The sequence below is a fragment of the Rutidosis leptorrhynchoides genome, chromosome 4, assembly GCF_046630445.1.
Source record: "Rutidosis leptorrhynchoides isolate AG116_Rl617_1_P2 chromosome 4, CSIRO_AGI_Rlap_v1, whole genome shotgun sequence".
Lineage (NCBI taxonomy): Eukaryota > Viridiplantae > Streptophyta > Magnoliopsida > Asterales > Asteraceae > Rutidosis > Rutidosis leptorrhynchoides.
The window spans coordinates 517,998,523-518,023,358 of NC_092336.1; the positions used below are offsets into that span (position 1 = coordinate 517,998,523).

The 24,836-nt window shown below is 35.3% G+C and overlaps 1 protein-coding gene across 1 annotated transcript; it reads right to left on the reverse strand.

The window, feature by feature from the left end:
• Positions 1-18,280: 18,280 nt before the first annotated feature.
• LOC139839583 (uncharacterized) lies at positions 18,281-20,410 on the reverse strand. Its single transcript, XM_071829681.1, has 4 exons — positions 20,351-20,410; positions 19,787-20,259; positions 19,037-19,637; positions 18,281-18,853 (listed from the first exon to the last, which is right to left on the reverse strand). Exons 1-4 carry the CDS (start codon positions 20,408-20,410, stop codon positions 18,392-18,394), a joined length of 1,596 nt encoding a protein of 531 aa, XP_071685782.1. The 3' UTR covers positions 18,281-18,391.
• Positions 20,411-24,836: the final 4,426 nt, after the last annotated feature.

Genomic DNA, 24,836 nt, shown 5'->3' on the forward strand with positions numbered 1-24,836 from the left:
ACATCATTACTACCTCAAGTTCCTTGGATAAACCTACTGGAAATGAGAAAAATAGATCTAGCTTCAAAGGATCCTTGGATGGCTTGAAAGTTCTTGAAGCAGAATCATGATATGAAAATAATTTCAAATAAGATTTCCACTCGAAATAAGATTGTTATAGTTATAGAAATGGAATTAAAGTTTGAATATGATTATTACCTTGTATTAGAAAGATAACCTACTGTAAGTAACAAAGGCTTCTTGATCTTGGATGATTACTTGGAATGGATTTAGAAAACTTGGAAGTAAACTTGCAATCTTGGAAGTATTCTTGATTTTATGAAACTAGAACTTTTGGAATTTATGAAGAACACTTAGAACTTGAAGATAGAACTTGAGAGAGATCAATTAGATGAAGAAAATTGAAGAATGAAAGTGTTTGTAGGTGTTTTTGGTCGTTGGTGTATGGATTAGATATAAAGGATATGTAATTTTGTTTTCATGTAAATAAGTCATGAATGATTACTCATATTTTTGTAATTTTATGAGATATTTCATGCTAGTTGCCAAATAATGGTTCCCACATGTGTTAGGTGACTCACATGGGCTGATAAGAGCTGATCATTGGAGTGTATATACCAATAGTACATACATCTAAAAGCTGTGTATTGTACGAGTACGAATACGGGTGCATACGAGTAGAATTGTTGATGAAACTGAAAGAGGATGTAATTTTAAGCATTTTTGTTAAGTAAAAGTATTTTGATAAGTGTCTTGAAGTCTTTAAAAAGTGTATGAATACATATTAAAACACTACATGTATATACATTTTAACTGAGTCGTTAAATCATCGTTAGTCGTTACATGTAAACGTTGTTTTGAAACCTTTAGGTTAACGATCTTGTTGAATGTTGTTAACTCATTGTTTATTATAACAAATGAGATGTTAAATTGTTATATTATCATGATATTATGATATATAATATATCTTAGTATAATATATATACAGTTAAATGTCGTTACAACGATAATCGTTACATATATGTCTCGTTTCGAAATCATTAATTTAGTAGTCTTATTTTTACATATGTATTTCATTGTTAATACACTTAATAATATATTTACTTATCATTTAACATAATTAACCAAGTGTATCAATATCTTAATATGATTCATATGTACCTAGTAAGACGTTGTTATAACGATAATCGTTATATATATCGTTTTCGAGTTTCTTAAATTAATAGTCTCATTTTTATGTATATAACTCATTGTTAAAATACCTAATGAGATACATACTTATAATAAAATCATGTTAACTATATATATAACCATATATATGTCATCGTATAGTTTTTACAAGTTTTAACGTTCGTGAATCACCGGTCAACTTGGGTGGTCAATTGTCTATATGAAACCTATTTCAATTAATCAAGTCTTAACAAGTTTGATTGCTTAACATGTTGGAAACACTTAATCATGTAAATAACAATTTCATTTAATATATATATAAACATGGAAAAGTTCGGGTCACTACATCAGGGGGAGCTCAAGAAGGAAGAAAATATCATCGCCAACAATACGGGGAAAATGATAAGAGAAAGAATGGTGAATGCTTCAATTGTGGCAAGAAGGGTCATTTTGCTCGAGATTGTAGATTCCCCAGAAGGCGAACTTTTAACGACCCGTCAAAGTACACTTGACGACCATCGTTATCTTGGTCCCACAGCTTGATCGAAACTCTATATGAATTTAATAAAACAACCTTGCATTCTTTATTTAAAAATGATTTCCTATAAAGGAAACCTACCAAAATGTATAAGTTAAAAAAAAAAAACTATACATAAATATTTTAACCAAAAGTTGACCAAAACAATGTCAACAATATCCACTATTAAATGTATCAAAATAGAATGCAAGTTAATGTTTAACAAAAGCTGCCATCATAAATATGCAGACCCTCTAAGCACAGCGGAAGCAATCAATCATGAACCTGAGAATAAAACATGCGAGTAACCGTCAACAAAAATGTTGAGTGAATTATAGGTTTAATATTGCAAACAATATTTAATTTAAACAATAAAAATTTATGTTTGAAACATAAAATCTCCTTTTTGGACCATAAAATTATATGCGAGAAAACATATAATAAAACATTATTCCATTTTCCGTGAGTCACCTGGTAACCACTTAACCCTTTATTTACCCTTGCCAAACACAATAAATAATATACACCGAACAAGTGTATCTACAACAAAATACGAAGTACTAAACATTCCGATTATAAATTGCTAGCGCGACTAGCTCAAAATGGGGTTGTCAAACCCGATAGATCTATCCGTAGGATTCGCGTTCACCAGTAGAAACCAGTGATTACAGTTACCAGACTAGGGAATATTTTTGTTCAACCCACAATGAATAATTTAAACCAACTTCCACTTATGTCCAAAATATAAAATAAATTTCATGTATTCTCATCCCAAAAGCTTTAAAATAGAAAAATGGGACTATAACTCACCTTAAAAGCAACTGAAGAAACCACACAAACAAGCGAACAGCAAGTAAAGTAAAGTGATCAAGAAAGATCACAACGCCGACCTATAAATAAAGCAGGTCGAAATAAATAACTAACTTAGGCCAAGTCTTAGTATGATAGCTATTGTACATGTTGCAAGTAGGCATAGAACATTACTCAGCAAGCATCGGTTTGATTGGAACAGCATAAGGACACACACTTTCTATTTTTAGAAAGTTTCTATTTTTAGCAGGTTTCCATTTTTGGAAAGTTTCTATTTTTTGAAAGTTTCTATTTTTGGAAAGTTTCCAAATTTAGAAAGTTCTATTTTTAGAAAGTTTTGAAGTTAGGAAAGTTTCCTTATTTAGAAAGTCAACAGAAGTCAACTGAAAGTCAAAGTCAACCGAAAGTCAACTCAAAAGTCAACCTTGGTCAAACATAGTCAACATTAATTTTAAAAGTGTAAGTTATAATAATAACATAGGTTATAATGTTTATTAAAGTTAAATATGAACAATTATGTCATAACATAAGTTTAATTAAATTAAAATGATTTATTAAAGTTAACATAAGTTTAAATGATATAATTAATATAACATAAGTATTTAATTAATTAATTAAATATTAATCATAATATAAGTATTATTAATTAATAATTGATTTTAAATCACCTCGTAAGTATTATTAATTAATAATGAATTATTAATCATATCATAAGTTTCTAATTATAATTATTAAATCATAAGTATTTAATAATTAAATTATAATTAAATAATAACTAAGCCTTATAATAATTAAATAATTAATTAATCCTTATTATAAGTCTAATAATAATAATCTCACAATATAAGTTTAATACTTATCATAAGTATTTTCCCATTAATAATAAAAGTATTATTAATCATAAGTTTAATTAAATCATAAGTAATTAATAAATGATATAATAAATATATCATAAGTCTTAAGTTAAATTAATTACTTTTTATATCATAAGTAATTTATTAATAATGAAAATCATTATTTTTATCATAAGTCATATTTAATAACCATAAGTTTTAATTAAAAGTTCATCGGGTCATAACTTGAGCCCCGGAAATCAGTTTTCGGCGAGCCTTATATATATCTACGCCTAACCAACCCACCCGACACACTAGTGTGCTCAAGAACATCCCAAGAATAGTCACCAAGTCGTGACTTACAGCTCTTAATCAGTTTGGACCTTTAATCCGCTCAAAAACGTGTTTTAGTCATAACGGGTGATCCGTGGCTCGGATTTCGATGACCCGAACATGAAAGTTCATCCCATCATCAATCCTAACACACTAGTACACCCTAAGGACTCTAAAAATGACCACAAAGTCGGACCATAACTGAACCAATTCGTTTTCATGATTTAATCTTAACAAAACACCAATTTAAGCATATCTTAAGCTCCGGGAATCGAAACGACATGAATCCGGAGTCTAAAATTAATGTCTTGATGAGAGGAACTCATATAAACACTTTAATTTCACTTTTATATCTGTTACATAATCAGAAATGAACGAATATGCTGCTGTCCCAAATTAATCAAACCGAAAACATATGTAATCGAGCATTTCTACGCATACAATCAACATTACAATAACATATAAGCATCATACTATCCATATAACATCAAAATACAGAAAATATAAGAAAAATTTAAAAGCTAGGGTTAGGGTTTATACCCTAATCAAGAATTAATTAATATAGACGCGTAGAGAAGAACGAGAGCAATCCGTTGATGCTAAAAGCCCCAAATTCCAAGCTTGATTTGATGTTGAAATGATGATGATGGTGGTTGTGTGGGTGACGGCCAAAAAGGAGAAAGGGAGAAGATGGGAGAAAAATTATAAAGGCTAGGTTATGTGATAACATGTAAATGAAAGTGAAATCTCAAAAATGAAAAACAAGGAGGCTATACCCCCTCCCATTTTCGGCCAAAAACTGAATGGGGTGGGCCCCATAGTGGCCCAATTTGATAAATGATAAAATCCTAGTGGCCCGAACGCCCGAACGAAACCCGAAACGCGAAAACACGACTACACGATTGAAAATTCGGAGAGATAACAAATACGCGACGAAAAATATATATAAACACTATATATAATCATATGACATTAAAATATCATATTTAAAATAATTAGGACTTAAAAATCCCAAAAGCTCGACCGTTGGTTTGAAAACCGAAAAGATTCGCCGGATAGAAATTCGCGACACGTAGAAACGTGTAACTTAAAATATGAATACAAATATTCACATAACTCATAATAAATAAATATATATATTATTACAAAAATAATAATATAGGTCATAGAAATGACGTGGCACGAATAATAGTTGATGGTCATTAAATAATTAACGGCAAAAGATAACGAAAAAAGTAGGGTCGTTACAGTACCTTCCCGTTACGGAAATTTCGTCCCGAAATTTAAGCAGGTGCAGGGGCTGACTCGGCATCTGAGAACAAATGTGGGTACTTCTGCCTCATCTGAACTTCACGCTCCCAAGTGAACTCGGGACCGCGTCTGGTGTTCCATCTAACTCGAACAATAGGAATTCTACTCTGCTTAAGAGTCTTAACCTTTCGACCCATAATTTCAACAGGTTCCTCAGTAAAATGAAGTTGCTTATCAACTTGAAGTTCCTCCAAAGGAATAGTCTCATCGGCCTCGGCCAAACACTTCTTCAAATTCGATACATGAAAAACGTCATGAGCAGTACTGAGTTATTATGGTAATTTCAAACGATAAGCCACGAGTCCAACTCTCTCAATAATCTCAAAAAGGTCCAACAAAACGAGGATTCAACTTTCCTCTCTTACCAAATCATACCACACCCTTCCAAGGTGATACTTTCAACATAACACGATCACCGACCTGAATTTTCCTTCTCTTATCGGCATAACTCTTTTGCCGACTTCTGGCGGTTCTCAATCCTTCCTTAATCTGTATGATCTTCTCAGTAGTCTAATGAATTTTCCTGGACCTATGAGTTGAGCATCCCTAACCTCATTCCAGCAGACAAGAGACCTACTCTTTCTACCATACAGCGCTTCAAAAGGTGAGGCTTAATACTTGCAGGATAGCTGTTATCATGAGATATTTTAAGCCAATGGCAAGTATCTATCCCAACCATTACCAAATCAATTACGCATGCCCTCAACATGCCTTCCAACGTTTGGATGGTCCTTTCATTCTGACCATCCGACTGTGAATGATAAGCGGTGCTCATATCCAATTTAGTTCCCAAAGCATCTTGTAAGGACTGCCAAAACCTCGAAGTAAATCGACTGTCTCGGTCCAAAATAATCAATACGGGAACACCATGTCTCAAAACAATCTCCCTCACTTACAAACGAGTAAGCTTATTCATTGAATCAGTTTCCTTAATTGGCAAGAAATGAGTTGACTTAGTGAGTCGATCTACAATCACCCAAATAGTATCATAACTACCCACAACTCTCGGTAATTTTGTAATAAAGTCCATCGTAATACCTTCCCACTTCCACTCAGGAATTTCAGGTTGCACCAAAGGTCAGGATGGTTTCTGATGTTCGGCTTCAACCTTAGCACATGTCAAACACTTAGCCACATAAGTAGCCACATCAGCTTTCAAATTAGGCCACCAATTCAGCTCCTTAAGATCATGATACATCTTTCCTGAACCAGGATAAATAGTGTACCTAGACTTATGAGCCTCCTCTAGAAAAAAAGTTATCGCAGATCACCAAACTTCGGAACCCAAAGGCGTCCCGCAAAATACCGAGTACCATCGGTTCGTACCTCTAACTGTTTACTCAAGCCTCGCACCTTCCCGTTACAAAATTCTTCTCCTTCAAGGCTTCTTGTTGAGCTGCAAGAATCTGCCATGCGAGGTATGTTCGAATGGTCATATTTAAGGCTCTAAACCTACGAGGTTCAAATTTATCTTTTTGACTCAAAGCATCAGCCACGACATTGGCTTTTTCCCCGGAATGGCTAAAGGTGTTCACAATCATAATCGTTCAACCATTCAACCCATCTTCACTACTTCATATTCCACCGTCTTTGATCAAAGATATGTTGAAGACTTTTGTGATCCGCGTACACTGTACATTTGACCCCATATAAGTAATGTCTCCAATTCTTGAGTGCGAACACAACAGCTCCCAATTCTACATCATGAGTTGTATAATTCTGTTTATCAATCTTCAACTGACATGACGCGTAAGCAATGGCTTTCTTTCGTTGCATCAAAACACAACCAAAGTCTTGACACGAAGCATCACAATAGATAACAAAATCATCATTACCCTCAGGTAGTGATAATATCGGTGCAGAAGTTAACTTCTTCTTCAGAGTTTCGAAAGCAGACTCTTGTTCACTCTTCCACTCGTACTTCTCCCCCTTATGCGTTAAAGCAGTCAGAGGTTTCCCTACTCGTGAAAAATCTTGAATGAACCTTCTATAATAGCCTGCCAAACCTAGGAACTGACGAATCTGAGTAGGAGTTTTCGGAATTTCTCACTTCTCAATTACCTCAATCTTGGCGGGATCAACTTGAATTCCCTGGTTACTAACAATATGTCCAAGGAATTGAACTTCTCTTAACCAGGAAGCATACTTAGAGAACTTAGCGTACAACTCTTCTTTTCTCAATAGATCAAGCACTAACCTCAAATGTTCTTCGTGCTCTTCATCATTCTTAGAACAAATAAGGATGTCGTCTATGAAAACAATAACGAATTTGTCCAGATAGGGTCTACACACACGGTTCATGAGGTCCATGAACACAGCAGGTGCATTTGTCAATCCGAACGGCATAACAAGAAACTTGTAGTGACCATAACGGGTACAAAAAGCGGTTTTCGAAATATCGGTTTCTTTAACGCGCAATTGGCGATACCAGAACGGAGATCAATTTTAGAATAAATGGACGAACCTTGAAGCTGATCGAACAGATCATAAATTCTCAGAAGAGGGTAACGATTCTTAACCGTAAGCTTGTTCAATTCACGATAATCAATGCACAAACGAAACGAACCATCTTTCTTCTTAACAAACAAAACAGAAGCTTCCCAAGAGGAATGTATAAGGACGAATAAGGTATAGTTGCAGCCAACAAAGGAAGAAATATAGAGAGTAACCAATCGGTGGTAATGATGTTTAAGACAATTCCTTCAAAGGGAATAACGAGGATCATGAACTTCAAAGTAAATTTTCATTATATTTCCGAAAGGAAGACGTGCAAAAGGTGTGATCTTTCAACGACACTGAACTTTCTCGCACAATGAGCGAGTCAATCTAGGATTCATCCTTATTCTTCAATTTATATGCGGATAAAAGGAAACGTGAATCGTGGACTATATAAAAAAAATAGTCGACTCCAGGTGAGATGAATCTCAAAAATGATTTCGTGCACCTCAAAGTACTGAATCATAGGGTTCATGTTGCGGTTGACAGCGAATAATGAGAGTAGAAACTCCTCAAACGGCCTAGTGTAATATATATACATGATACCCACTATAACAACAGTTGGGGTAGAAACCCACCTAGCGTCTTTTCTACAATAGGGTGAACACCGAGTGTACCCCCAAAAAAATTGATTTATCGATCTGCGTTTCAGCCATGTCCAACCATAAGAGGGAAAATTTTATGGGCGCAAAGACTTTCCAACAATTTTATAAAACCGGCATCCAAACTGGTGTAAGAATTTCTATCAATGAAGTTAATGGTAAATTTCATCCTTAAACGGAGGATGAGAAGAACTGGGATCCAAACACTCTGTAGAGTAATGCGAAAATTCTAATGTAATCAATCAAAGAAGTTTTTTAAAAAGCTTTAAACGTCTGATGTAAGCCCATAAACGGAACGAATCTCTTAGTAAATTTAGAAGTATGTACAACGTGTACCATTTTACGTAAAACAATTTGAGTTAGCTAGACAACTCAATAAGAGTGGTTTTAAAATAATTTTGATGGTATAATTTAGTGTATACTAGCCAAAATAGGTAAGGATAAATTTATCCATTTGAATCCATACGTACATATATGATTTTATAAATTGTATACATGACAAAATATTTCATTACTTCTATTCGCCCATAAATCTCGTGAGAACCGCCCAATTACACAAATGTGTAAAATTTTTAATGAAAAGCAGGGTATCCGCATTTCAGAGGTTACGAGTTGAAGTAAGATCGTTAAAGCTCGGGTGAAGGACTTGAATCATCTTGCGACATCTAATCAATAAATGCTACGAGGTCATGAAAGCCAATGAGTTAAATGTTGTTTTGACTTTTATCAGAACATAAGTCATTGGGTCAAAACTATTCACGTGCGAAGCTGTCACTAACAAGCGAGTTATAAATAATAAAACATGGGGTAGGTAGTTCGGTTAAGACGAGTCTCTCGTATATCAACAAATAAGATAATGAGTATCTTCCTTACTCATGTAATAACGTTAGAATTTCCGAATGAGTGGTGTACAAATATTCTTTGACTCGCTTTCTATTCCTCATGTCACAATATTGGGACTTTTTATGAATTAACGTAATATAATCACGTTGGCCTGACGCCATTATATTTCACTAACTCATAGTTCCATTCCAATATCACTACATAAGGTCAGGAAAGATGGTCAACCTCGAATTTCAACACAATTTCCCTAAAACAATTTCTTAAACAATGTGCTAAGGATAGCACAAGAGACAAAACATCATAAGTAACGAATAGGAGTAACGATGACATAGAAATGTCTTCGAAGTACCAAAAATCTCTAAAAGTCAAGAATGACATTTTTTCGATTCGAAAACCAAAGCACCAGCGCACAAAGGCACAAGGGCACGTAATATAACAAGAATGTTATATACCTAAACATAATAGCTGACATTGAAATGTCGAGCCTTTAGAAGTCAAGAATGACATCTCGCATAATATAACTCAAATGTTATATACATAACCATAATAGATGACATAGAAATGCCGAGAATTCTAGAACACGTAATGTAACTCAAACGTTATATCAATAAACACAATTTATGACATAGAAATGTCGAGAATTTCATAAGTTAAGAATGACACCCCCTCGGTTTCACTATCTGAGGTGTTCTTGTAAAGATAAACTCGCATGCGTCGGAAAATACGTTTAAATCGGAATGGGAGTTCCTCCCGGATTCAGAACATAACAAAGGTGTAAGTGTGATAACAATATACATACCAATACGATACAAATAATCACATATAATAATATATTATAGGTCGGGCTGTAGACTAGACTCACTAATGCACCCTATTGACTCGGGTAACGACATCAATGCAGCCTAATTCCCTACAACTAACGCTCTGATACCAACTTTAACGACCCGTCAAAGTACACTTGACGACCATCGTTATCTTGGTCCCACAGCTTGATCGAAACTCTATATGAATTTAATAAAACAACCTTGCATTCTTTATTTAAAAATGATTTCCTATAAAGGAAACCTACCAAAATGTATAAGTTAAAAAAAAAAAAACTATACATAAATATTTTAACCAAAAGTTGACCAAAACAATGTCAACAATATCCACTATTAAATGTATCAAAATAGAATGCAAGTTAATGTTTAACAAAAGCTGCCATCATAAATATGCAGACCCTCTAAGCACAGCGGAAGCAATCAATCATGAACCTGAGAATAAAACATGCGAGTAACCGTCAACAAAAATGTTGAGTGAATTATAGGTTTAATATTGCAAACAATATTTAATTTAAACAATAAAAATTTATGTTTGAAACATAAAATCTCCTTTTTGGACCATAAAATTATATGCTAGAAAACATATAATAAAACATTATTCCATTTTTCGTGAGTCACCTGGTAACCACTTAACCCTTTATTTACCCTTGCCAAACACAATAAATAATATACACCGAACAAGTGTATCTACAACAAAATACGAAGTACTAAACATTCCGATTATAAATTGCTAGCGCGACTAGCTCGAAATGGGGTTGTCAAACCCGATAGATCTATCCGTAGGATTCGCGTTCACCAGTAGAAACCAGTGATTACAGTTACCAGACTAGGGAATATTTTTGTTCAACCCACAATGAATAATTTAAACCAACTTCCACTTATGTCCAAAATATAAAATAAATTTCATGTATTCTCATCCCAAAAGCTTTAAAATAGAAAAATGGGACTATAACTCACCTTAAAAGCAACTGAAGAAACCACACAAACAAGCGAACAGCAAGTAAAGTAAAGTGATCAAGAAAGATCACAACGCCGACCTATAAATAAAGCAGGTCGAAATAAATAACTAACTTAGGCCAATTCTTAGTATGATAGCTATTGTACATGTTGCAAGTAGGCATAGAACATTACTCAGCAAGCATCGGTTTGATTGGAACAGCATAAGGACACACACTTTCTATTTTTAGAAAGTTTCTATTTTTAGCAGGTTTCCATTTTTGGAAAGTTTCTATTTTTGGAAAGTTTCTATTTTTGGAAAGTTTCCAAATTTAGAAAGTTCTATTTTTAGAAAGTTTTGAAGTTAGGAAAGTTTCCTTATTTAGAAAGTCAACAGAAGTCAACTGAAAGTCAAAGTCAACCGAAAGTCAACTCAAAAGTCAACCTTGGTCAAACATAGTCAACATTAATTTTAAAAGTGTAAGTTATAATAATAACATAGGTTATAATGTTTATTAAAGTTAAATATGAACAATTATGTCATAACATAAGTTTAATTAAATTAAAATGATTTATTAAAGTTAACATAAGTTTAAATGATATAATTAATATAACATAAGTATTTAATTAATTAATTAAATATTAATCATAATATAAGTATTATTAATTAATAATTGATTTTAAATCACCTCGTAAGTATTATTAATTAATAATGAATTATTAATCATATCATAAGTTTCTAATTATAATTATTAAATCATAAGTATTTAATAATTAAATTATAATTAAATAATAACTAAGCCTTATAATAATTAAATAATTAATTAATCCTTATTATAAGTCTAATAATAATAATCTCACAATATAAGTTTAATACTTATCATAAGTATTTTCCCATTAATAATAAAAGTATTATTAATCATAAGTTTAATTAAATCATAAGTAATTAATAAATGATATAATAAATATATCATAAGTCTTAAGTTAAATTAATTACTTTTTATATCATAAGTAATTTATTAATAATGAAAATCATTATTTTTATCATAAGTCATATTTAATAACCATAAGTTTTAATTAAAAGTTCATCGGGTCATAACTTGAGCCCCGGAAATCAGTTTTCGGCGAGCCTTATATATATCTACGCCTAACCAACCCACCCGACACACTAGTGTGCTCAAGAACATCCCAAGAATAGTCACCAAGTCGTGACTTACAGCTCTTAATCAGTTTGGACCTTTAATCCGCTCAAAAACGTGTTTTAGTCATAACGGGTGATCCGTGGCTCGGATTTCGATGACCCGAACATGAAAGTTCATCCCATAATCAATCCTAACACACTAGTACACCCTAAGGACTCTAAAAATGACCACAAAGTCGGACCATAACTGAACCAATTCGTTTTCATGATTTAATCTTAACAAAACACCAATTTAAGCATATCTTAAGCTCCGGGAATCGAAACGACATGAATCCGGAGTCTAAAATTAATGTCTTGATGAGAGGAACTCATATAAACACTTTAATTTCACTTTTATATCTGTTACATAATCAGAAATGAACGAATATGCTGCTGTCCCAAATTAATCAAACCGAAAACATATGTAATCGAGCATTTCTACGCATACAATCAACATTACAATAACATATAAGCATCATACTATCCATATAACATCAAAATACAGAAAATATAAGAAAAATTGAAAAGCTAGGGTTAGGGTTTATACCCTAATCAAGAATTGATTAATATAGACGCGTAGAGAAGAACGAGAGCAATCCGTTGATGCTAAAAGCCCCAAATTCCAAGCTTGATTTGATGTTGAAATGATGATGATGGTGGATGTGTGGGTGACGGCCAAAAAGGAGAAAGGGAGAAGATGGGAGAAAAATTATAAAGGCTAGGTTATGTGATAACATGTAAATGAAAGTGAAATCTCAAAAATGAAAAACAAGGAGGCTATACCCCCTCCCATTTTCGGCCAAAAACTGAATGGGGTGGGCCCCATAGTGGCCCAATTTGATAAATGATAAAATCCTAGTGGCCCGAACGCCCGAACGAAACCCGAAACGCGAAAACACGACTACACGATTGAAAATTCGGAGAGATAACAAATACGCGACGAAAAATATATATAAACACTATATAAAATCATATGACATTAAAATATCATATTTAAAATAATTAGGACTTAAAAATCCCAAAAGCTCGACCGTTGGTTTGAAAACCGAAAAGATTCGCCGGATAGAAATTCGCGACACGTAGAAACGTGTAACTTAAAATATGAATACAAATATTCACATAACTCATAATAAATAAATATATATATTATTACAAAAATAATAATATAGGTCATAGAAATGACGTGGCACGAATAATAGTTGACGGTCATTAAATAATTAACGGCAAAAGATAACGAAAAAAGTAGGGTCGTTACAGAACTTTCGAAGGAAATGTGTCCGCCGCAAGAGATGAGAAGAAAGAGGTCACATTCGAAGCAACCATTAATGAGGAAACATGGGATGCAGAAGCTGGACTCTCTGTTGAAGCTGACATAGATGATCAAGCTCTTACAACAACTTTAAAGTCAAAAATAAACTACAAAGATGATTGGATCATCGATTCTGGGTGCTCAAATCATATGACCAACGATGGGACAAAGCTGCAAGAAATGGAGGATTACAAAGGAAAGAGAGTCGTGTTGACAGCCGTCAACCATCAGAAGGCAATTATCAACCGAGCTCAATACTAAGATCTGGTGCTTACGCATAGATAATGGAGGGGAATATTTATCAACCGAGTTCAATATCTATCTTGAGAAGCACAAGATCAGAAGGCAATTAACTTGCCATAATACTCCACAATAGAATGGAGTGGCAGAACGTAAGAATCGTCGTCTTGCTGAAACTTGTCGAAGTATGCTTCATGGTAAGAATGTACCAGGAAGATTTTGGGCCGAATGTATGAGGACAGCTTCATACGTGATTAACAGACTCCCACAAACAAAGTTGGGATATATTTCACCATATGAAAGATTATGGAAGATCAAGCCAACCGTCAACCATCTCAAGGTTTTTGTATGTGTATGTTACGTCTTCGTACCAGATCATCTACGAAGCAAATTTGATAAGAAGGCAATTCGGTGCATTTTTGTCGGTTATGATGAATCAAGAAAAGGATGGAGATGTTGTGATCCAAATACTGGAAAGTGTCATACTTCAAGAAATGTGGTATTTAATGAAGCTTCTTCATGGTGGTCACCTCAAAAGATAGAGCTTCCAGAATCTCATGGATTAGAAGAAGGTCCAGAAGAAAAAGAAGAGCCTAAAGAGCAGATATTGGATCCAATAAAAGAAAGAGAAGGGTCGTACTCTAAGGAAAATAGTCCATGGAAAACTGGTGTACATCAGTCTATATCCGAGGAGGTTCGTCCAAGCCAAAAGGAAGTCGCGAAGCATGCACAAGAATTAAGGAGATCAACAAGGTCGAGGCAACCTAATCCGAGGTATGCCAATGCTGCTCATGTGGATGAATCAATACCTATTGAGCCTTCCACTTATGAAGAAGCAGCACAAAGTCAAGAATGGCAGAAAGCGATGGAAGAAGAAATTAATGCACTAAAAGAAAACCAGACAAGGAGTTTAGTTCCAAAGCCAAAAGATGTAAAACCAATATCTTGTAAATGGGTTTACAAGGTGAAGACTCGATTAGATGGCTCCATTGAAAGGTATAAAGCTCGACTTGTTGCTAGAGGTTTTTCTCAACAATATGGGCTGGATTATGAAGAAATGTTTAGTCCAGTGGCGAAGATCACAACAATTCGAGCTCTATTAGCTTTAGCCGCTAGCAAATCTTGGAAGCTGTGGCAGATGGATGTCAAGAACGCTTTCTTACATGGAGAACTTGACAAAGACATTTATATAGATCAACCAAGAGGCTTTGAGAACAAAATCCATCCCGAGCATGTCTGCAAATTAAAGAAAGCACTATACGGCTTGAAGCAGGCTCCAAGAGCTTGGTACGGGAAGATTGGCGAGTTCTTGGTACAAAGTGGTTTCACAGTTGCTCCTTCAGATTCTAGTTTATTTGTGAAACAAGATCAAGGAAAACTAGCCATAGTGCTAGTATATGTAGATGACTTAATCATCACGGGAGATCACTATGAGGAGATCCAAAGAACAAGAGAGAATCTGTCTATCAGATTTCATATGAAGGAGCTTGGAGAACTCAAACATTTTCTTGGACTCGAAATAGAGCATAAAAGAGAAGGATTATTTCTGGGACAACAGAAATACGCGCGAGATCTTTTACAAAAGTACGGAATGCTTAATTGCAAACCTATCTCAACTCCGATGGATCCGAATACAAAACTACGAGCAGATGAAGGAAAAAGTCTTCAAGATGTTACCATGTATCGAAAGATGGTCGGAAGTCTTATTTATCTCACACTAAGCCGGCCAGACATATCTTATGCAGTTGGAGTGGTTAGTCGATACATGAGCAATCCAAAGAAGCTTCACCTTGATGTTGTACGACGCATCTTAAGGTATGTTAAAGGCACTATTAACTTTGGCATTTTGTACAAGAAAACAAAAGAATGTCACGTGACTGGATATTGTGACGCTGATTACGCTGGAGACTATGATACACGACGATCAACAACTGGATACATGTTTAGTCTTGAATCAGGAGTAATATCATGGTGCAGCAAGAGACAACCAACAATATCCTTGTCAAGCACTGAAGCAGAATATCGATCGGCATCATCAGCAACACAAGAAATTACATGGTTGAAACAACTAATGGAAGATCTTCATCAATCAACAGATTATCAAGTAAATCTTCTTTGCGATAACCTATCAGCTATACGACTAGCAGAGAATCCAGTCTTTCATGCAAGAACAAAACATATAGAAGTGCACTATCATTATGTTCGCGAGAAGGTCCTTGAAGGGAAAATCAAGATGATGCCAACAAAGATAGATGAACAGGTTGCAGATATATTCACCAAGAGCCTAAGTAAACCGAAGTTTACAAAATTCAGAGAAGCACTTGGAATGGTCAGCAAGACATCGTTGGAAGAAAATTTGCATTGAGGGGGAGTGTTAAAATACAATGCAAATTTATAATAATATGGAATTAGTAAATGTATATGGGTAAAATATCTAGATATTAATATGTATATGAAAAATATCTAGATATTAAAATGTAAAGAAAAATCTAGATATTTATATGTGTAAGAAATATCTAGATATTTATATGTATAAAAATATCTAGATATTTATATATCCATGGAAATATCTAGTTTCTAGAAACTTCCATGGAGTAGTATAAATATAGGTGATGGGTTCATTTGTGTAAGGTGTGAGAGTTGTGAAGTTGTGAAAAGAGTGAGTAGAGAAGTAGAGAAGAAGTAAGAAGTGAGAAGAGTGTGAGTAGAGAAGAAAAACTTATAAGTAAGTAATATTGTAATTGTATTTTGTATTAATAAAAGTGTTCTTTGTTAAGTTTCCCGGTTAAGCCTTAGTTCGTGTTTGAGTTCTTAGTGCACTTGTGTTGTATCTATTATATGGTCGGCTCTGCCGCCTAAGTGATATATGGTCGGTTATACCGCCCGAATGATATATGGTCGACACTGTCGCCTAAATATTATTGTGCACTAAGGATTTATAAAATTAAAGGCTAACCAACGTCAAAGTGTTGGTGTAGTGAGTGAGTATAACCTAGGTCCTCTATAGTGGGTGTGTTGGGCTCGTCGAAGCTTCCAACAATTCAAAAAACTTGGTATATAATTATGTGGATCAGTTGATATAATGTGTGCGGTTGACAACATAAAATTTTTCATGATGTTTTTGTTATAGTTTTTATGTGGGGAAATGATTCGTGCGGTTAACTTTACTGATGGTACTTGCAGCAAGAGAAAATCGGAAGGCCAATTTTCTAAATATTAAAAACTGATGGAACTTGCAGCAAGAGAAGATCGGAAGGTCTCTTTTCTAAGTATTAAAGATTTAGAGCACTGGGTGTCGTCCAGTGTTAGTTTCACCGTCTTTCAGTGTCTTGCTGATGGTTGGACTCACACTGAAAAACTGACATTGGTGATAAAGTGGGGAAGTCGTTCAGTGTCAGTTTTCAATGTCTTGTAGGGAGAAAATATTTATTATTTAATTGTCTATTTATTTATTTATTTATTTAGTTATTTGCGACTTTGTTGCCAAGCAAGATATTCGTTGCAGTCATCGGGTTGTGTTAGGGGCAGTTGTATTTGAAATGAATCAAATGGATTACCGAAAGAGTTAGGTGTTTGAGGCATTTGCGGACCCGTTTGTGAAAACTCATTCGTGTTTGGTTGGACCCAAATATCAGGATTAGTCCATTTCCATTGATGGCCGTATGGATTATCTGGGTTCATCGGGTGTTTTGGGTGATTTGGATTGGTTTGATCGTTTTGATTGATTTGGGTGATTTAGAAAAGTTGAAGTTTGAGAAATGGTAGATAAAATTGTAGAAAAGAGTGTGGTTATAGTATTTAAAAGCAAAAAAAAAAAAAAAAAACAGCAAAAAGAAAAAAAAAAGTCTCATATGGTGGCAACGGCTATTTTTTTTAAATTGGACCCACCTCCAACGGCTGGAAGCACCGTCGCTTGCTCGACTTTGTGACCCAAGACGCCGAACCGATGCCAGCAGGGTGTCTGCCGACCGTCGGTCACCGCCGTTGCTGGCACCGACACCGGAAGTGACTGTCGATACCGTTTGCTCTTAGGGTTGAAGTGTACGTTAAATCCTAATTTATATAATTACTTGTTCGTATGATGATGTAAATACATGATATAATAATTTCTTTCTATATTCTCTTATAGGTTTGTGCCTCTGCTGTATTTTTACCTGAGTTTAGTGAATAGTGACCTTGTGCAAGAAGCTGAGAAGTATATGTTTGCTTAGTCAACTCGAATGTCACTTGAACCCGAGGGGTGTCAATCCATGGAATGTCCTTTGATTCATGCCAGTTGTACTGGAGACACTGGATAATTAAAGCTAATAAATGATCATGTTGTGAATGATATTAATGGAGAAGCTGTGATAGGCCTGGTATTTATTTTCTTATTATTTCTTGTAATTTTCATGAACAATCAATATAGTACACGTAAATGTGAAAACAGTTATCTGGTAGTTTAAAGATAACTATTGTATGAATGACCTTGTGCATCTAAGCTTGCACAGTATATAGCAATTGGCTAAATCATGTGAGCATGTCGCGTGACATTTCTTATCGAAGTCAACTTATTGAACTCTTCATCAATTATTGAGTGGCTTAGTTGTAAATACAGTTTATCTTAGTCGTTTTGGATACCTAAACTACCAAACAACCTTAATGTGCCAGATCCTATAGAAGATAGTTTCGACCAGGAACTCGAGGTGGCCCGCAATTCATACCAAGTTTATGGTAACCATCTCAACGCCACTGGGGCGCTCGATGAGTCAACACTGACAAGAATGGTCATGTCTCGTTGTAGGTTTCCTGATTTGGAAACTCTTCTACACAGTCGTGATCAATATTTACATACAATCTCTTATAATTGTTTTTCTGCCAGCAACCCAAAATGGCCCAAGGGAAAAAGGCATCTAATCTTTTTATTTTTATTGTCATGCTATTGTTAAACAATACATAATCATATCCATTTCTGTATTTAATCTTTTTCTTTTTATACAATCAGTTCTTGCTATGGAAGAATGCAGAAGGCAAATAGTGTTGTTCCAGGAGTGTAAGCAGGATTATAGAGTCCTACACTTACTTTGTAACCACTTCCAACATAAATGCAACCATTGCTTATGGACATGCCACCATACACACTGGCTCCGGTTTTGTAGGACCACAAAATTTTCCCGGTTGCAGCATCCATAGCATAAATAGGTCCACTCCCATTAGTTGATCCAGCAAACAAAACGCCATTTGCTAAACTCACAGGGCCACTTGCAGTCGCATTACTTGGATTTGCGGTTGACCATAATATATTGCCATTCCTGCCATCCATTGACACCCATCCACCGCTAGTCGTTGTAGTATTTGATGGCTTTAACGTAAAGTTTCTTCGTCCACTATTTGCAATGTTGGTGTAAACTGTCTCTCCATGGGTTGCAGATCCCCATGTACCTCCTCCACCGGGCCCCCCAGGTCCCGCTTCCTACAATAACAATTTTACGGGCTCAAAAATTCTATAAATATTTAAAACATCCTCCATTGGCCTCGCGCCTTATATGCATTTCTGGAAAACGAGTCAGGTTGGGTCGGTTTGGGTAACGGGTCAAAACGGTTTTGGGTTGAAATGGGTCATGGGTCAAACGGGTCACATTTATAAACAAATTACCTTAGACCATACGATACTACCGTTGTCACGATCCAAAGCCCACGCAAACCCACTTTTTTGTACAGCAACCACAATATCATGCTTGTTTCCATGACTATTAACGGTTAATATCATTGGTGCTTCTCCAAAATCTGCGTCTGGATTAGGCCCAGGCGGACACCCTGAAGTTGAAAGATTATTACAAGCAAAAAACCATACATCGTAACCTCCTAACTGTTTATACCATTTAATTTCCCCGGAATACAAATCGAGCTCTAGGATTGAATTTGAATGGTTTTCGGGCTCTATACACTTATCTTCTCCATTAGGTGTTGTTTGATTGTTTTGTGCTTCTTGGCATCGTGTGACATTTAGTGGGGCTGAGTATAAGTTACCGGTGGCAATGTAGACTGTTTTGCGGTGTTTGTCGATGGACGGACTGCTGCCCCATAAGGCGGCGCCGGCATATTCGTCCTTGCTACCGTAGTTGTTTGGCAACATGTAGGTTTTCCATATGATGTTGCCATTTTTGGCATTTAATTTAGAGAAACTTCCTCTAAATGTACAACATGATTCAATGCTTAAACTTTCTTCTAGCGATGAAGTTCCCACATAGAAAGCGCTGCAAAACCATAAAATAAAAATAAATAAACACTTACTTTTATTAGTATTTGAAAAGTCAAAGTCAACATAGTGTATGTGGTCAATGCTTTACTTTTCAAAGATTGAAACAAGAAAAGTTCAAACTTGGACTGCAAATGATCAACATACCTTTTATAATAAGTTCCAGACATAGTGATAAGAGAATAATTATGTGCATCGAGCTGCGTAGACCAAACGAGCTCGCCATTGCTACGTTTAACTCCTACAACGTAAGCCGGTCCATATAATCCAATGATCAAAATGTCATCAGCAACAGTAGGAGTTGACCTGGAAACGGTCCAATTCACTCCTACTACGACCCCTACTGTTGAAGCCGAGTTAAATCCTGTTAACTCGCCAATATCTTTTTGCCAGATAACTGACCCGTCTAACGTATCTAGTGCATATATTTTCCCATTCCAACTAGGAACATATATGGTGGTGTTGTATATTGCTGGTGTTGCACTTATATCTTTCCCAGCAACAAATTTCCACTTTAGCTTAAGATTACCCACAGTTGCAGGGCTAATCTTTGTTTCACCATATGCGTATCTACGGTTTCTTAAATCGTCACCATGGTTTGGCCAATCATGATGACTTGCCTGTGATGATTAAGATAATTGCTTAAAACCCAAATTTTTTGGAACAATACTTATTAATAAAAAAAAATAAGGAGCGAAAAAGGAATCGTACATTAGCTGAGCATATAACCAACAAAAGGAAGACAGGGAAGTAGAGAAAAGTTTGTGCCATAAAAATAGAAGTTAATTCAGTGGTATGTTCTTCAAATGATATAAGTTCTTTCTATTTATAAAAAAGTTATATTTTTTTATAATATAAGATTGTTTACTTGTCAAACAAGTGATTAACAATTTCAAGACCTTGGGAATATCCTTATATTTTGTGTGTTCACATATTACAATCCATTGTATGATGTGTAGTATAAATATACGGTAAATATTTGCATCTCTAATTTAATTTAAAATTCAAGGGATAAATCTTAACCCTTAGATCATGTGATGAACGAGACAATCACGTGTGATTAGCAGCTCTTAGATTAATATAATCAGATGTGATTACCAGATTACCCTTCTTTTACTTTTGTGTTTTAATCTTGATCGTTAATCACATGTGATCTAAGGCTGGTAATCACATGTGATCCAAAGATGGTAATCACATGTGATTGTCCCGCCCATCACATGATTCAAAGGCTGAGATTCATCCATTGAATTTCAACTTAAATTAAGAATGCAAATGAATATATCACATAAACATATATAGTGTATGTGCCAAGTCGAGTTAAATAAGTAAAAAATTGGTACAGTTGAAGGCCTTCCGTATAGAGAGAAAGTTTCCCGCATAGGGAGGTGGTTCCCATATAGGGAGAATTAGAGAGAGTTGGCCATAACTACTTTCCGTATTGGGAGAAAGTCTCCCGTATCGGGAAATTAGCCTGGCGGGCTGAAATTGAATTTTGACTAGGACTCCTCATTATATCGCGATTCTAACTCGTTTTAGGCTATAAATACCCGCATATGTAACCTGTAAATTGTATCTACTAATTTTATCAATAAGAATACTCTTTGGTTGGTCGATGATTAAAGTAATCACTTTGATTACATATAATCTCGTTATATTCTCGTTTTTTTTTAAGTTTTTTCTAGTTTTCTTCGTGTTTTTTTCACTTTAAATCCATTTATTACACTATAACTTAAAATTAAAATAATTATTATATAGCCGACTGATTTTATTATTTAACATGTATAATATAAATGGACATTCATATTCAGTGTTTTAACACACTCATATAATTTGTCTAACACATATAACATTAAAATGTTTTTATACTAATATAATATCAGTAACATCTAAAAATTTTATAATATTTGTAGACGCTAAACGGATCTTAGATTAATCGTTATACGTAGATTAGAGGCGAAAATCACTAATCTATATTGAGTAGAATACGTTTACTCTTCGGGATCAAGAAAACCAACAAAACGTTGATGAAATCGACGCCTAAGGGTGTGTATTCGGTTGAGGTTTGGTCTGGAATACTTGCAGAATTGCTTAAGGTCGGCCACAGGGTGTAGGGTTCGTAACATAACAATGAACCCCGACACCCATATTTATATATATCTGCAGTGACCATCGGTCGATGGTCTCTGACCTTCGGCCGATGGTCTTCGTCCCTCGACCGATGGTCCCTACCATCGGTCGATGGTCTGAGCTGCCAACCAATCAGCTCTAAATCATTTCTCGGCATTGGTTAATTATATCAAACACAATATATCAACCATTAATGTTCATACACGACTGAAATGTAAACGACATAACAAATAGAACATATTACAATATAGAACTTGGGATTCATGCACCAACAAACTCCTCCTAAGACTTAGTTCTATATCAAAAGTCTTCAGTCATCATAGATTCATTCGTAAGGATCAATCACCATGTTGTTCAAGTAGCACAGCTTTGCAACCTTAACATACTGTTCAGCCTGCACCTTATTTTCTCTGCGATAGAGCATACGATTGTAGTACAATGTGAAAATGTCAACCTCGGTACAGTTTCTCAGCCAAATTGGATCCAACACACGAATGCAATGTATATCATTCTCGTTCACTTTGTCCAACACAATCACAGCTTCCTCTGAGCGATCATCATAAAACCACCATATGAATCTCTGACTCCAATTATGCGGCAATTTCCTCAAAGGAACCTTCTTCACTGTTTTTGCTCGCTTATACTTTACAATTCTCCGAGATTCACCAGTTCGAGGATCAACCCTGAAGCTAATCCTTGGAAACTGCGGTCGAAATCCTTCCCAATTCTTCGATCTGAAGGCCTTTCGAACTTTCTTTACCAACAGCAAAGATAAATCACTCATATTCCACAGTATAACATTCTCAACCTGGCTATTTGCATCAACTCGAAATACGGAAACGACTTGAATGCATGACCGTGTTTAAAGTAATCAACACCAAATTCTCTTTTAACATCAAACATGTTGAATTCTTCAATGTATGCCTAGGCTAGAATTCTTCCCTTCACACTCTTTCTCGGATTAATCATCTTCAAATACTTTGGCTCAAGCTTTAGTTTTTCACAATATTTTCGAATTCTCCAAATATCTCTCCAGTCGGCTTCCAACTTTTCAAATTTTTCTTTATTATACTTAACCAGCAAGAAAACTTCAGACAAAACTTCAGTCTATTCCTTCTCTTTACACTTTCTGTCCAACAACTCATCATCAGTTCTAAACAACTCATCAAAATCAGGAAGAACCTCATTCTTATCATTTTGATAAGTAGGAAATTCTTCATGAGTCACATCCTCAACTAGATCATCTACATCTCTATCACTAAAACCCTCAGTAACCTCTGGACCAAAAGAATCATCCTCTGACGGAGGATTGTCGGACGGTGCGTCAGCTGCTTCAGTCTCTTCTCGCTCTAGACGCTCCATTTCGTCCAGCTCTGCTCTAGTGTAGTTGTAAGGGATTTCTTCCTCTTCTAGATCATCATAAACAACAGAATTCTTGAGCTCATCCTTTTTAGAAAAGAATCCACTAAAACTGTAATCAATATTTAGAGGAATTACTAACAGTGCAGTGGCTTGTGAAGTTCCGGGTGCCTCCACAATTCTATTTTCAGGCTCATCCTCTGTCATCTCAATTAATTCAAACTTTTAATCCCAAGCATTTAACCTCGCAATAGTTGATGCTGCCAAAGCTTTAGCCTCTGCAGCTTCTCTCTTAGCATCAGTCAGCAACAAGGATTGATCACCAACCTTTTTTTGTAACAAATCAATCTGCATCGTTAACCGATTAACATCTTCAGATTTAACTCTGTTCTCTTCCTATAACTTCTCGTACTTTTCATCCATATCCTTTCTCATCCTTAGATTATCCGCCATTACTTGAACATACAAATCATTCAACGTGCAGAGTGTGGAAGATCCAACACCTCCCTCAGTTCCAGCAGGCGAAGGTGCGTTAGGAGTAGGAGTTAACACAGTCTCCTGAGATACTTGTTGAACCACGGGCGGAGATTGATGTGTTGATTGTGGTTGTTGTTGTTGTTGTTGTCCTTGAGTTGGTGGTTGTTGAGTTCCATGTTGAGTTCCAGCAGACGAACAACCGCCATCTTTCATAACAAGTCTAAACTTTCTTTTTGGTTTGAATTTTGTAGACACCTGATGATAGGTCAGATCATGTTGAGATTGAGAGAAATGATAAGATAAAGAGAGATTCGGTATGTAAGAATGAGACTCGGTATTAGAGAGAATCGGTAAAATTACATTCCACAGCTTCTAGAACTCGGTTACAATGCAATGGCTATCTAATTAGGACTACTTAGGTTCCTTATATAGCCATCTTCTAAGGAACCTTCATTTAAGCTTATTTCACATTAACACTATACAACTTCGGGGTCCTAACAATCTCTCCCTTAGTGTTAAATGTGAACTTTACAACATAATCCTATTTTGTAATCTTGAGAGGTCCAAACGTTAGTTTCCATCGTGTGCCATCTGGTTTTGAAACTTCTACTTGATTTTCCGAAAATTGCTTAGAAGGTTTCCAGACACCCCACGCTTTTCTTGGATCTCCCTCATGTAATGGATATTCATCCATTTCTTTGAAATATCTTCTCTTTCTCTGTCCACGAAGTATCTCAAACTGTCTTGTACGAACCCGGAGTTTCAGACGATCTCTTATATGCTTTATGAATTCTCCAAGACCCATTATCATATCAATGTCATGGAACTTACTTTGATGAATCTTAAGATACTTCAGTGCAGCCTTAAGTGTTCCATCTGAATATTTGTTCAGCTCTTCAGTACTAATGAACACCTTTTCTTTTTGAGAATTTACAAAAACAAACCCTTCAGGTTCGAATTGCATTCGAAACATCCTCATATCCTTCAGTCCCTCTGTAAATTGATTCAGACACGTAATTCGAATCTTTTTCCTTTTTGCTTCGAGACCTATTTGAAAATCTTCACGTCTCATCAGTTCAATTGTCTCCATCATGTATCTTTTCACAGCTTCCAAAGCTTGAGCCTTAGCAAAAGGTCGTATGGTGATGATACTGAGGTAGTTGTAGATGTGAATGATGTCAAGCATATCTAGATTATGAAAATCTGTTTCAGTGAACTTGCACTCTTTCTCATC

Excerpts from the sequence above, each read along its gene's own strand:
- LOC139839583 (XM_071829681.1), bottom strand. The coding sequence starts at position 20,410 with ATGGCACAAACTTTTCTCTACTTCCCTGTCTTCCTTTTGTTGGTTATA. Across the intron at positions 20,260-20,350 it reads TGGTTATATGCTCAGCTAAT|GCAAGTCATCATGATTGGCC; the intron begins GTACGATTCCTT and ends TAATCATCACAG. Across the intron at positions 18,854-19,036 it reads GTAGTATCGTATGGTCTAAG|GAAGCGGGACCTGGGGGGCC; the intron begins GTAATTTGTTTA and ends TTGTTATTGTAG.